This window comes from Lates calcarifer, linkage group LG19 (genome assembly GCF_001640805.2).
Source record: "Lates calcarifer isolate ASB-BC8 linkage group LG19, TLL_Latcal_v3, whole genome shotgun sequence".
In the NCBI taxonomy this organism is placed as follows: domain Eukaryota; kingdom Metazoa; phylum Chordata; class Actinopteri; family Centropomidae; genus Lates; species Lates calcarifer.
In genome coordinates this window covers 9,770,227-9,783,861 of record NC_066851.1, presented here as the reverse complement: position 1 = coordinate 9,783,861, position 13,635 = coordinate 9,770,227, and the positions used below count along the sequence as shown (strand labels likewise).

At 43.5% G+C, this 13,635-nt stretch overlaps 1 protein-coding gene across 1 annotated transcript in view; it reads right to left on the bottom strand.

The window, feature by feature from the left end:
• Nucleotides 1-514: 514 nt before the first annotated feature.
• crim1 (cysteine rich transmembrane BMP regulator 1 (chordin-like)) overlaps nucleotides 515-13,635 on the bottom strand; it is a 33,184-nt gene continuing 20,063 nt past the window's right edge. Inside the window, 9 exon segments of the mRNA XM_018690104.2 lie at nucleotides 515-3,035; nucleotides 3,356-3,534; nucleotides 3,964-4,086; nucleotides 4,957-5,175; nucleotides 6,328-6,543; nucleotides 8,008-8,223; nucleotides 9,838-9,959; nucleotides 12,475-12,628; nucleotides 12,984-13,112. Of these exon segments, the coding sequence (XP_018545620.1) occupies nucleotides 2,841-3,035; nucleotides 3,356-3,534; nucleotides 3,964-4,086; nucleotides 4,957-5,175; nucleotides 6,328-6,543; nucleotides 8,008-8,223; nucleotides 9,838-9,959; nucleotides 12,475-12,628; nucleotides 12,984-13,112 (1,553 nt within the window). The 3' untranslated portion in view covers nucleotides 515-2,840.

Sequence of the window (13,635 nt, the reverse complement as noted above, 5' to 3'; positions counted from 1 at the left end):
CAAAGTCTGGGAAACTGACCCTACTGTTTGCTTTATTGATCCTTCTGGAGAAGCTTCCTCACCTTGAAGTTTATGAGCTTTGACGGACAAGTCAAAACAACAGGGCAGAGTGCACTGAGGATTATTCAGGTTTCCAGCTATGGCCTGCATGTCTCTGTGTTTTCCGGTGTTTTATTAGCCCATTGGATAGATGAGAGGTCTACTTGCACTTGAATCTCAGAGCCCCACCCCTTTACAGAAACACCCCCCCCCCAAACGCTTATCACATCTGCTTGTGCTACTGAAGATAAGAGAACAACCATGGTAAGCAAGAGAAAACGATCAGATTTAAAAGGAACTAAGAGGGGACAAATTCCCATTTGGGGCAGAAGTGCATGAGGACCAGATGTGCATGAGTCTGCAAATCTGCGAGTGACGTAAAAACCACTAACAGATACCATGTTGAGTGACATCACTGCACTTTGGGGGATTTCTCCTCCAACCCAGTTTTTGGAGTATTGTCATTTAAGGCCACTTTGGTTCACACATTTATTTTTCAAAATAAGTGTAAATGTTACATTTCATCATCTAGGAAACATATTTACAGGGTCTGCAACAGTGAAATAAATAAGGTTGTATAGAATATAGCAGATAGAAATGGTAAATGGTCTACAATGTACAGCAGCTTTGGCTACCAAAAGTTCATTTTTCAAAAAGAAAAAAAAAAAATCTCAAACTATAGTTTAGTATTAATAAATAAAGCTATGTGAAAAAATAAATAAGGTACTCTTCTGTCCTACTAATTTAAACTACTTTTTTTTTTCTTTTACACATAGAAGAACAAAAAAATTGCGTAAGCTTTTACAGTCACCTCTTCATTTTAAAGCACATGGTCATGATTCAAACAGACACAAATCTACTGTTACTAAAAACACTTCAATATTAATTGATCTCCAACCAATTTTGGCATCAGAATGATCTTTGTATTGAGAAACTGGCAATGGATTGAGAACTCTGATCCAAAACCTTTTTTTTTTTTTCCTATGAAACCTCAGTTTGTTTCGTAATGCTTCTCAGATTCTATCCCTTCCCCACACTGATCAGATTGGTGTGGAGCCTCTAGCCGCAACAGCGTGTTCACTTGAGTGGTTTAACATCTCCGTGTGCTTAATATGCCTATCAAATCCCTGATTAGGGCCTTTATCCCTCCAAGAATCCTGCAGTGGGCTTTCTAAAAAAAAAAAAAAAACACTGGCTCCAAAGAAAAAGTGCTATGTCTCTCTAACATGCTCTGATCTGATTGTAATGTGTCCCATTATGTACAGTTACAAACAAACTCCCCTTAAACTCTCATGTCCCTACATCACATGCAGTATTTCACCAGTATAGGAAGAGCTGATGAGAACCATCAGTGACACTGTGTAACATAATCTGTTCTTCTTAATAATGGGTGAATAAATTATTGTTTTTTGATTTCTTGATATGGGCTAACGCAGCTATTAAATGAAAAGATAGCAACAAAGAAAAATGCATTAAGGCTATAGAATTAAGGCTTTAAAAGGAATTATTACTAACCATCGCTAACATTCAGTGTGAACAGTAGCTCCACACAAACACACACACACACACACACACACACACACACACACACAGCTGTGAATGAAGTTATGAAGTGAGGCATGGTATCAAAGCCATTCCTCACAGGTCCAGATGAAGCATCTGGCACCGTTTTGTCTCCTCTGCAGTCAATAAAATGACATTCTTCCTGGATGAACATCAGTCCGCTTTAACTTCAACTCTGTGATTTTTGAGATGATGAAGTAAAACTGAAGGGGCTGATTCCTCTCTAGAGGAATGGAGTGGAAAGATGGAGATTATTGGCTACTGTATTGCGGACCGGCTTACAGAGCGAATTTGCATACTTCCTTTTGTGCAATTGCGGTTTGTTGTTGGGATTTTCTGAATGGAATGGACTCGGGTCAGTTGAGGGTAGAAACAAGGCTATTATTATACGATAACTTTCCTGAACTAGATTGTGGGGAGGGGGGAATGTTTAGGTGGCCATTTTCAAAATATTTCAGACACCCATGATAAAAACGAGAGGTGGCCAAGAACAACACTACAACTATTACAAATACTGTAGAAATATACAAAAACTAAGATGGAAACCACACATTCTAAAGCAGGGGTTTGGATCCGGGGGTCGATATAAAGCCAGTTGACTTGATTTGGCTGTTGAACTCAATTTCAATCAGTTCCTTTGGCCTCCCTGCTGATGATAATGATTACATCCATGAAGCACTGCTGCTCACAGGGGGTGGGGTGGTGGTAGTGGGGCAGTATCCTTTCTGTCCCCCTTTAAACTGCAGCCCAAACCCCTGTCCTAAAGCTTTTTATGCTCCTCTTACTGCCTCAAAGTTCCAGTTCCAAATGAGGCAATAATAAGCAAAAAATATTACAATGTTCACAGTCAAAAGTCTCGATTCTGACAGAGGAGCCTCTCGGGCTGCCTCCTTCTCTGTTTTAAAGCAGAGCCCAGAGTGGCTGTGTCCTTTACATGTTCATCCACCATGTCCATCCACCTCCCAGCATCTCACTCCAGCCCCCAGAAAAGGTCCAAACACAGAAGAATACGGTCACATGATATAAGAAACAGAGGTCACTTGCTTTTGTCTCTTGTAGAGCATCCTTGGTTTTACTGTCACACACGGAGAAAAAGGGGTGGGAACGTGGCAGTGCCCGAGGTGCGCACAGTTAATCACCTTGGATACAGCAGTACAGAGAGAGTGGGAGGTGTCGGACAGCTCTGATCTGCAGAGTCTGAGTGGTGTGTTTTATTTTGTTGGATTTTTTTTTTTTTTTTAGTGCGATGTCCAGTTGTTGCCCATGCTCAGTTTGGCCCTGGGGATGGTCATCTTGTCCGCACAGGGAGAGCTCATTTCTGGAGAGAAGTGGATGATGCCGCAGTCGTTCTTCACATTCTGAAATTTGTTCTCCTTGGATGGCTCCATGTAGACCACTGAGTTCTTGTTTACATGCTTCTTTAGGATTACCGTCTACGCAGGGGGAAGTTAGAAATGTATTTTTGGGTTAAAATATGATCTCTGAAAACAGCCCCTGACAAATTCTCATTTTCTGACACTACAATCTCATTTCATGGAAGAGTTGTAGATTTTTATGACAGACATGACCTTGTTCCAGTTGAAAGTGCAGGGCAAAGGAAAACTACATTAATCCTAGCATCATGACAGGTTTAGCACTGGTTATAGCACAAGGAAAACTCCCCCTGTCCCATCCACATATCAATTTAGCACCATTTTAATCCAGCGCCTCGAGATAATAGGCTAATTTATGTGATTTACAGATAGCTTCTCACCTTCTTTGGCGCACTGTAGCAAGACATCTGCACCCACTTCTTCTTCTTGTTGATGAGCAACGCCACGATGAGGAAGATAATGATGGCCAGGAGGAGACCTGCCAGGATCCAGGCGGCCGATTGGTAGATGAGGGCCATCTCCGTCTGGCTGGGGTAATTCTCACCCAAACCTGGCTCGTCTGCGGGACACAGACGACACTGATGTTGGATTTCTACTCCAACACAGAAAGTCTTTCCCATTGTATCCTGCTCGTTTAACAAATCTAAATTCCAAACAGCTAATTTCTGTGCCTCGGCATTTGCCAGCTCAGTTCTCTGAACATTAACACTGGATGTCTCAAGAGAGATCATGTTTAGCCAGTGTCCAGTTACAATCATTGTTTTAGTTAGTTTACATGTCACTAATTTATCAAGGCATTCCAAGCACCCTCTATTAGTATAAACACTCACAGGGACTGGCAGAGAGAGCATGGCAATGATGCCAAATAACTAGGATGGGGTTACTACTACACAGTGTGTTAAAGGAGGGAGAAGGGAGAGAAGTAATGAAGACATTAGCTGGGTATTTGTGAGGAGGGATGGCTTATGGTGACTTAATAAGCAGGTACCTGTATCAGCGATGATGGGTGTTACAGTGACCGTGGTGAGCCACACTGTGCTCTCCACTGTCGCAGTAACAGTCGTCTTGGGGGCACGGGTTGACACCATCACCGGCACCGATGTTGTAATTTCTGTTCAGACAGGATTAAGATCCATTACCAGTGTGACACATTTGACTGGTGCATAAACACATCCGACTGTGTGAGCCAGTGTATGAACTCCCTTGTGTCTCCATTGATAAGCTGTGTTTATAGGAACTGTCCTCTTAACTTTCACTGCGCCGCTCTGTAAAGGCATTATGTAAAAAGCTCTGTTTTCCACCAGGGAAATAACAAAAACAAAAGGTCTGGGTGAAACGGCTATATAGCTAACAGAGTGAACAATGGGCGCCTATGCTGAGGTTTTCCTCTATAGGAAAAGCTGACATGGAGCTTTGCCTTCCTGTGCCGCCACAGAGAGCGAGCGTTGCGGGCTAATTATGCCGAGGACAGGAAACACGTGTGAATGTGCGGATGCTCGAGGAATGTTTTCGCTCTGACTGTGTGTATGTCACAAAGAATGTTGTTGCGAATGATCGTGTTTGCCTATGTAGCGCCAGAGTGGCGAGCTCTAATGAACAAACACACACACACACACACACACCACACACACACACACACACACACACACACACACACACAGCCTGGAAACGGGCATTTTCGCAGTTACTCCCTCGTGTTGACATGTAGCATTATGAATTATAACTTTCCCAACAGCAGGCTTTTCCTTGTTCCAGTGGTACCACTTGTTATATAAAGAATGGCACTTTTGCCAACTTTGACAGTTGTTCTCAGTATGTGGAAGCATTACATAAACCACATTTTAGTATACAATATAAACCACATCTAGTATGCATAAACTCAATTTTTCATTTATTTTTAGTGCAATAAAAATACTCCAGTCTAAAGGCAACTTTGGCACAAGGCAGCATTCTCTTGATTGAGACGCTTCAAAACACTTACCTAGACAGTGTGGGCAGCACTGGCCCTTGCGTAAGACGGGCACCCTGCAGTTGGCAGCCGGACAGCGCTGAGAGAAACACTGAATGGTGCCGTTGTTGCAGGTGCAGCTGGTGCAGGCGTTCGCCTTCCAGGAGTCTCCAGCCAGCAGCACGTCCCCATCGCTGGTTATGCAGTACTCCTGGCTGTTGTTCACTGGCAGCAAGGGGCTCAGAGTCTCCTCTGTGGGTTGTGCACAGGTATAAATAAGGTGAATACACGTGAAAATACACAAAGGTTAACGGCAAGACATGGAGCTGTATTCCAGCCTCTTTTTTTTTTTAACTTAATAGGGCTTGATAGTGTAAGGTTAGAGCTATAGTTTAACTAACAGAATATTGCCATTTTCAAAGGAAAAACCTAATTTAGTCAGAGTTGTATATAACTACATGGAGAGGCCCACTTCTGCAGGACTCCAGCATTCGACCCGCCAGCCCACAAAAGTTACTGGGCCTTTAAGGGTTGCGTTCAAGATAAGATGCTTTACTGTATGTTAAACTCAAACATAAGTGACTCCATATGGCAGATGTCAGTTCAGTCTCAGACCTTATCGCTCTCTCTCATCAGACCCCCGCAGGCTGGAGATCTATGGCCTTCTCAAGACATTAGTTAGCATGTTACACACTGCACTACCCTACTGTAGCCATACATCATAGGGCCTGTCAGTGAGATGTGTCTCATTCCCACATTCCTGGTGACCAGGCCCATACATATATCAAAGGGTGGCCTCTGACAATCTGCTTTTGTGAGGGGAGATGCAGCGATAAGGCGGGCCGGCATTCTCAAGGAGCAGCTCTCAGGCGCAGTCATGCATTGCTGATTTGTGGGCCTCATGCTCGGGAGTGCTTGGGATATGTTGTCTTTAAGTGTATGAGAGAGGCTTGAGTGTTTGGGTGCAGTTGTAAATAAAATATGCGTGTGGTTTTGTGTTTTGCCTTGACACTTGTCAAGAGTGTATATTCCCATAACCGTAGGAACAGCACAGATTCGAGCGAGATTAGTTACATTCTTGCCCCTCCAGCAATAGGAGACTTAGACGAACCTCAAGTGTGGGCCGCTGGGTGAAAACAGTCCACATGTGCTGCTGCCTGCCTGGAGGATCACTGTGTGAACCCAACCGGTCTTGGCTGGTTTCTTTATGAGCCTGTGTGCCTGACATAAAACTGCCCGACAAGAGCGCAACATGCAAGACCTTCCAAACCCACATGCTGACAGCACATTCAAAACAGCTTTATACATCTCTACCCACTACCCCGACTTCTGACAACTCCCTCATTAGCCTAAAATGTTTAAGAGGACCCCTTCTTTCCTATAGCCTGGCCTTTTTTCTGTTACCTGGGCACACGTGGCAACAGGTGTCCTTGTTCCTGATTGGTGTCTGGCAGAGAGCCGGGGGACACACTTCAGTGTCGCACAGGACCCGTCCCTTCCGGCAGGTGCAGCGTGTGCATTCGTCCAGGTTCCAGGTCTCCCCCTCCACATAAAATTCCCCCCCAGGGGCTCTGCACACCACCATGTCCATCCCCTCTGGCTGACCGCTGCCTGACTCATCTACAGTTTAAGAAGAGAAAGGAAACAATCATGTTCTGCTGTCAAATTCACAGACTTCCAGGGCCAAACATTTATTCATTCAGCTCTTTACAATAAATGTTACCCGCTGAATGGAAACAAAGATCTCAAGAGAGTAAACAGAGTCATAGGTTACTAGAATAAGGATGCAAGGGAGACCGCTATCTTTTAAAAAGAAGCCTTGGGCAGTGTAGGGTGGCGTCCAGTTGCATTTTGACTCTACTTTATTTGAAAACATCTCTGTCCAGCAGAGTAGCAGACATCTGCAAGGAGTTAGTCTGTTGTCCCCTGACTGCAAAGTGTGTGTATGTGTGTAGCTTCTGAAAGTTGTAGACATTCTTTCACTCCTAAATATTTGAACAGCCAACTGAGTCACTCCTCCATAAATATCCTGCATGAGTTGGAGGGTTGTGGATAAAAAAGTGTGGGTGTGGATCAGTGTGCCTTCCATTTTTAGAGAAACAGACAGAGACTATGTGTTTGTGAGTTTTGAGTGGCCAGCAAGTCTAAGGCCTAAAAGCTAGCTAATGATCCAAAGCTCTCGGCTGAATGAGCTATTAGGGGATTGTGTACTGTGCAGTGCCAGATGTGTGTGTGTGTGCAAGAAAGCATGTGACCTAACTGCAACCAATTCTGAACAACTAATTGAGTGCTAAAGCATTATTTTGAATGAAACAAAAATATATTAACATAAAAAAGTCAGTCTGTAAATTGTACTGGCTCTTTTAATAAATATCTTAACTAATAATTGTAGCATTCGCCTGCATTTACTCTTCCAAATAAGTATGACTAATTATTATGATTATGACTAACCTGGGGCTTTGTTTAAAGGTGCCATATGTAAGTTTTTGCTATCGCTGTATAGCCAATGTTAGCAGCTGTTTACTTACAAATCTAGAGAATACGTTGTGAGTTCAGCATCAAAATTCATTCCTTATTCCTCGCCCCATAGCTGCCTCCAGCAGTGGAGAGCTATGCTAATACTACCCTTTGTTTTGCCTCTATAGCTGCCACTTTTTCTGCTGAAATTAGTAGTCGCATTCTGTCCCAACTTGTAATACAACTTTACGATAGTGAGTCACTCTGGTGTCCACTCAGGTCTCAGTCCCAGAGAGTCTGTGGCCCAGAGAGTGTATGTTGTCTTGCAAACGCAGCAATGCCTGAAGCTCTTGGTAAGTAAATAGGTGTTAATGCTATGTGGCTATGTTGGCTATGTAGTGATAGTAGAAACGTAGATATGGCACCTTTAAAACCTGTCTGATTGTTACCAGACTTCCTTAGAGTAATGTCACCAGATTCCCAGAATTAACTTGCTGAGTACAGTGTATTATTATCAATGGGAATGATGACCAAAACTCTGAAAATGTGACCCAATTTGTAATTACCATGAATTATCCTTTAATGCTGGGTATGAAATGAAGTAATGTTTGAACTGCAGGGACATACCCTCACATGTAGGACAACACTGGTCAGGCCTGACAACTGGATGAGAACAGCTGGGCATGGGGCAGGAAATGAGCACACACATCTCTCGACCAGAGTGGCAGTAGCAGTCGCGACAGCCATCATGCCAGCTGTCACCTTCCTCATATCGGTGCCCGTTGGAGGTGAGGCAATAGTTAGGCACTGGGACCGGGGAAGTGGTGCTTGGGACATGGCCGACTTTCTGGAGACACAAACATGAAAGCACAGACATTACTGAGGTGGCTAAGGACTTGTGGAATACCTGTGCAAAAATTCAAAAAGCAACATATTATAGCCTGCTATGGCCTTGTAAATCCACTGTGGAAATTTCATTAAGCACATTTAAGATTTACAGTAAAAGGTCCAGTTTAGGTCCAGTTTCATTAGAGACTAAAGTGAGAGCTAAGTGGTTGTGGTTTCATATACTGGAGCATTTACCAGTCAAGAATATTTGATCTTCGTTTATAGCGTATTTATTTCCCAGGAATCCATTTATAATCCAGCTGCAAATAAAACTTAATCATTTTCCTAATATTTTTCTATAACTAAAAAGGTTGTAGATGAGGGAAACGTACACCTTATGAAGTGTATGTTGCCAGTAACTGGGCCCCAGCATGGGTTAAACTCAGTAAAGCTTGTAGTGATCCACAGGGATCTGGAACAAAGGCCCACACAGTGAACTGTACGATGTTCCACAGTTCATGCAGATGTTAAATGTCTGTTCTCTTTTATTTAAATCTTTCAAAAACACAAAAAACACACTTCTAAAAAAGGTTTCTTCTCCCTAAATATTTTAACAGTCTAAAGAGAGACTGATTCAAGAGTTTCAAAATCAGGTAAACAGCAGTTTATTTGCAGTAGGTGCTGGTCTGGGAGTGTCTCTCTGTTTGTGGAGATGAGGAGCCAGCTGCACCTCACCATACAGGAAAACCATAAGTATATTTGAACCTGAAATATTTTTAATACAGCTAAACTGGGTAAATAAACACATCACATAAAATGTGGCGGAGCGAAAATATGGCATCTGCATACTTGCTTTAAACTTAAGGGGTTGAGGGAATCTAATTAGAGCTGCACACACAGCCTCTGGATAAAGCTAAACACCAACAAGAACCAAAACAAGCAGACATTTAAAAAAGTCTCCACAGCAGAGCAGCAAAAGGTCACAGGAAACCAAAGCAGCAGCTTAGTGGCAGAAATTCAACTGTGTTAACAGAGCTCTCCTATCACCTTCCTTCCTCTGCCCTTTAAACTGCAAAAATATACTGTGTTCAGGTTTATCCCTTTGGGAGCATGTTCAGTAAATGTCATGATAGTCTGTGACTGTGAATGTGCGTTATGGTCTGTCAAGAGCTCACAATAAGCAAGGCTCATTCTCTGGGGACCATGAATATACAAGGTTTAGAAATGTCAGGGTAACATGAATGTGCCCAAAATCTGATGAGGAAATTTTGCTTGGACTTTGAGGAAAGTGGAAATGTTGTCCTTATGAAGGCCTTAATTCAAAGTTATGGGGTCAACACAATGATTAGGTACCAACCTATTGAGACTATAAACATATAATACTACAGTTTAGGATGATCTAGCCAGCAGTTGTTGAGGATTTACTATGGATTAAAAACTAAATGACTGACCTGACAAACATCATCATGAATATCTCCTCTACAACTTCAAATTGTAGTGACCTACTGTATGAATTTAACATCCTCATGTATCAGAAATACAACAAGGAAGTATGAAATACATCTTGAAGGCTCCACTACACTAGAAATAAATCAATTTTGCACCTGATTCCTAACAGAGCTGAGTTACCTTTACACATGCAGATGGAGCAGCCTTTCCGGTTCTGTCGGTAGCCGTCGCTGCAGTGCTTGTCACAGGTGAAGGGCGGACACTTGACGCAGCGGCACATCTCACAGCCGTGCTTGTTCCTCCTGCAGAGCAACAAACACACACACATCATCATGTTAGAAAGTAAACAACATTCAACATTCAAATGGAATTTAAAATGGCTTCAGATTGAGGGATCATCATCTCCAAGATGAAGACAGAGGTCTATGGGGCAACATGGTGTTGTGATACAGAGACCCAGATGCTCAAGTCTGGTATAATCAACATCTGGACCTGCTTTCCCCTCTCTATATTAGCTGCCTTTGAAGAAGGCCAAATAAAAGGCCAACACGTGAGATCCCTGTGGTGTGCACATCATACCAACCCAAAAGACTCTGAAAGAAGCAATCTAAAGCCAATTCAGATGCTTTCAATTCACCCTGATGCCATCCTTACTGCTCCAAAAGCCTTTGGCAGACACATAAGAGCATCTAAGAGCAGAGGCCAGATAAGGTCTAATGTAGGGCATGCAGAGAAGGGAGAGAGAGAGAGAGAGAGAGAGTCCTCTGACGGTCATGTATAAGCTGATGCCTGATTTATAAAAATAAAGTGACAGTTTTGCTAAGATGACCAGGAAAGAAACTTGAGTCCAGTTACCAGAGCAAAGCAGCATTTAGGGGATATCCTCACATACAGAGGGAAGAGAAATACAAGGGGCAGAAGCCACAGAGGCTGGAAATAGACCAGTTGGATCCAATTATGTGCTTAATAAAACATGGATGAGCTGCAGGTTGATCAACTGTCAAAACCCAGATGAAAGAATGAATGGCCTGAATCTGTACTTCTCTCTCTCTCTCATTTATCCTCTCTTGTCTGCCTCTCTGCCCCCCCCCCCCCCCAAGGTAAGTGATGATATCCATTTTACGAAGCAGTAGCCTCGTTTGGTCTGGATAATTACTCTATTAATCTTCATCTTCCAGGGCAGCGTAAATAAAAGAAGCCCTTGAAGCCATGAGTAGCGCTGTGTACCATAAAGTGGACAGAGCACGTCAGGCTCAGCAAACAGAGGACCCTATATATGCTGAAACAGCAATAACAGCTATTGAAACAACATTGTGAGGGGATGGCCAGTGCCTCACTGTACAAATACAGGGACAGAGAGCGCTGCGACCTTAGAGCAAGGCTTTGTTTAAAGATGGTGTGTGGAATGCCAAGTAGTGCTTTGGGCTCCAGGGGGATAGAGGAGCTTGGGGAGGCAGTGGGGGCCCCCCGGGCCCTGGGTCTGCTGGCTCGGCACAATTTCCAGTGATGGCCAGAAGAATGCCATTCATGACCCTGCGTGGTCACAGTGATGATTTTGAGCTATGATGGATGAAAAACATGTCAATGTCCCATAAAAACACGACTTCAGTCGTAAGAACCACCCTGAGGGTTTTCTTCATCCAGACTGTTAACACAAGAGAGGAGTGTTCAGCACATGGTGAAACATTCTTTACAAGGTTTGCATTCATCCTGCTTTGGAGGCCTGCGCCTTCAGTTTTGAATATGTACATTACAGTGCTCACAGGATGTCATCAATACAACCAGTATAAACACAGCAATCCTTTGTGCCTTTTGTTTCTTTGTGGTGGCTTCATGCTGGGGTCCTGTGTGAGAAGACAGATCTGCATTGTAAGGCTGGCAAGCTCTCAGAGGATTTTAGACTTCTGAGGCTAGACTTAAACAGCTGCTTATGAAGGATAAAGCCAGGACTTCCTGCTCCTCTTTTCCCCCACAGGATCCCCCTCATCCTCTCCTCTCCTCTGGCATCCCACGCAGACATATCGGGCCCATCTTGAGCCATGGCTCCAGTGAGCATGGTTGAGATACCAGAAGAATCCCAACTGTATACGTTTCATAAAGGCTGCTTTTGTCGTGATGTGTTTTTGATCGTTGTTTTGAGACGGGGCGATGATTTATGAAATGAGAGTGGTGCCTGGGGACCAAGCGTCCCAGTAGAGAGCACTTCCAGATGTTTGATTGGGTTAAATGGGATTAGGAGGAGAGGAGTTGCAGGGGGCCGAGAGGCCAGAGCAGACCTCACAGTGAATTACTCACACACAAACATGCACACACACTCTCACACAGACCTGGGAATGGCCACCAAGGTAGGCCCTTTGATCTTAGATGCCAAACTACCATTGCAATAGCCTGTTGTGCTTCCATTTGAACATGACCAAAGAGGCACTGGCCTCTGATCATCACTTGATAATGAAAGTATTATACTTCTTATTTAACCATAGCAGTTTAAATCCAGGAGGTGACGAGGGAAAAAATGACTTGGAATTTATGAAAGCTAAACCTTTTAAACACACAGATGTTGAGACACAACCTCCATTTTCCCTGGAGCAATAATAGAAAAGTGCTCCATATTGTACATTGTTCAGAAAGAAAATAATGACTTCTCACTGACTTAACAGAATTTCTAAATATGAGTATGTAGTGTAGTTTCTTCATGTATCTGCATGTTACGTCACTGACAGCCACAGATGCCTTTAAACAGGCTGAAAACACAGATGACAAATGAGCACAGCCACACTTGAGGGATGAGAAACCCACAGGGTCACTGGGTGTACTTACACATATCCATAAGGGCAGGTCTTAGTGCAGGTCAGAGGTCGGCACTTGGGCGTGGGGATGCTGCACTCGCACACCTCACAGCCAAAGTCGTCCCTCTCGTATCCCATTGGGCATTGCAGGGAACAGTATTTTCCCAGATCGGGGCAGGAGTCATCTGAAAGAGTTGAGGAGCAGGTCATCTGATCATTGGCACAACAATCCATCAAAAGGCACAGGCATGAGTTTGCTATAGGGCTGCTTACAGGAACATTCCTTTGCAAAGACTGTAGCCATGGTTGCAAATAAGCGGTGATGAATATGAACATGTCTTTGCTGTTGTCAAAACCAAATTTTTTTGACATCAACATGAGCAAACAGATAAATACAATGTTGTATGTCCACCACTTCAATGCAAAACTGCAAGAGGCAGCATGTCAAAGGAAATTTATCACGTTCGTGCTCTTACAAGTCAGTCCCTGAAACTTTAATCCTTGAGGTCCAACATGGGAAAGTGAGGAGAGGGAACTTACTGTTGAGACACTGGCAGAGTAGGCAGCCATTTTTGTCTTGCTGGAAGCCATAGGGGCAGTCGCTCCCAGACAGGGAGCAGTTTTCCAGGGGAGGACACAGCATGGGGCTAACTGTTTCATAAGAAGGCTCTGGAGAAGAAAAGAGAAGATGGAGGGTGACAACTTTGCATGAGAGCAGCAGTATTCATGAATACTGCAAGAACAAATGATCCTTTTATTAATTTCTTTCCAGTTTATTATTTATTATATTTCTATGCGTGCTAGGATCCCCTCAGGTGTAATACCTCATCTATGCTTTTTGTGCCAAGTGTAATAGCTACCTATTTACACCGCTCTTATTTTGGAGTAAACAGTAATTACAGATAAATGTAGAGCAATTACACCAGGGTGGGTCACACTGTAAGGGGGATTATACCTCTCTGGCTTATTGTGTGGAACTGTCTCCCATTAATAAGATGAATGTGTCTTAAGAGCATGTTTTAGCTCTAGGACTATGACGATAATAAAGTATCCCCTGGACTGAAGTCAGACTCTGGCACTGCCCAGACCAATTTGAATCAGGGCCAGCTTTATTGAGAGGCTACAATAAATGAGGGACACACACACACACACACACACACACACACACACACACACACACACACACACACAC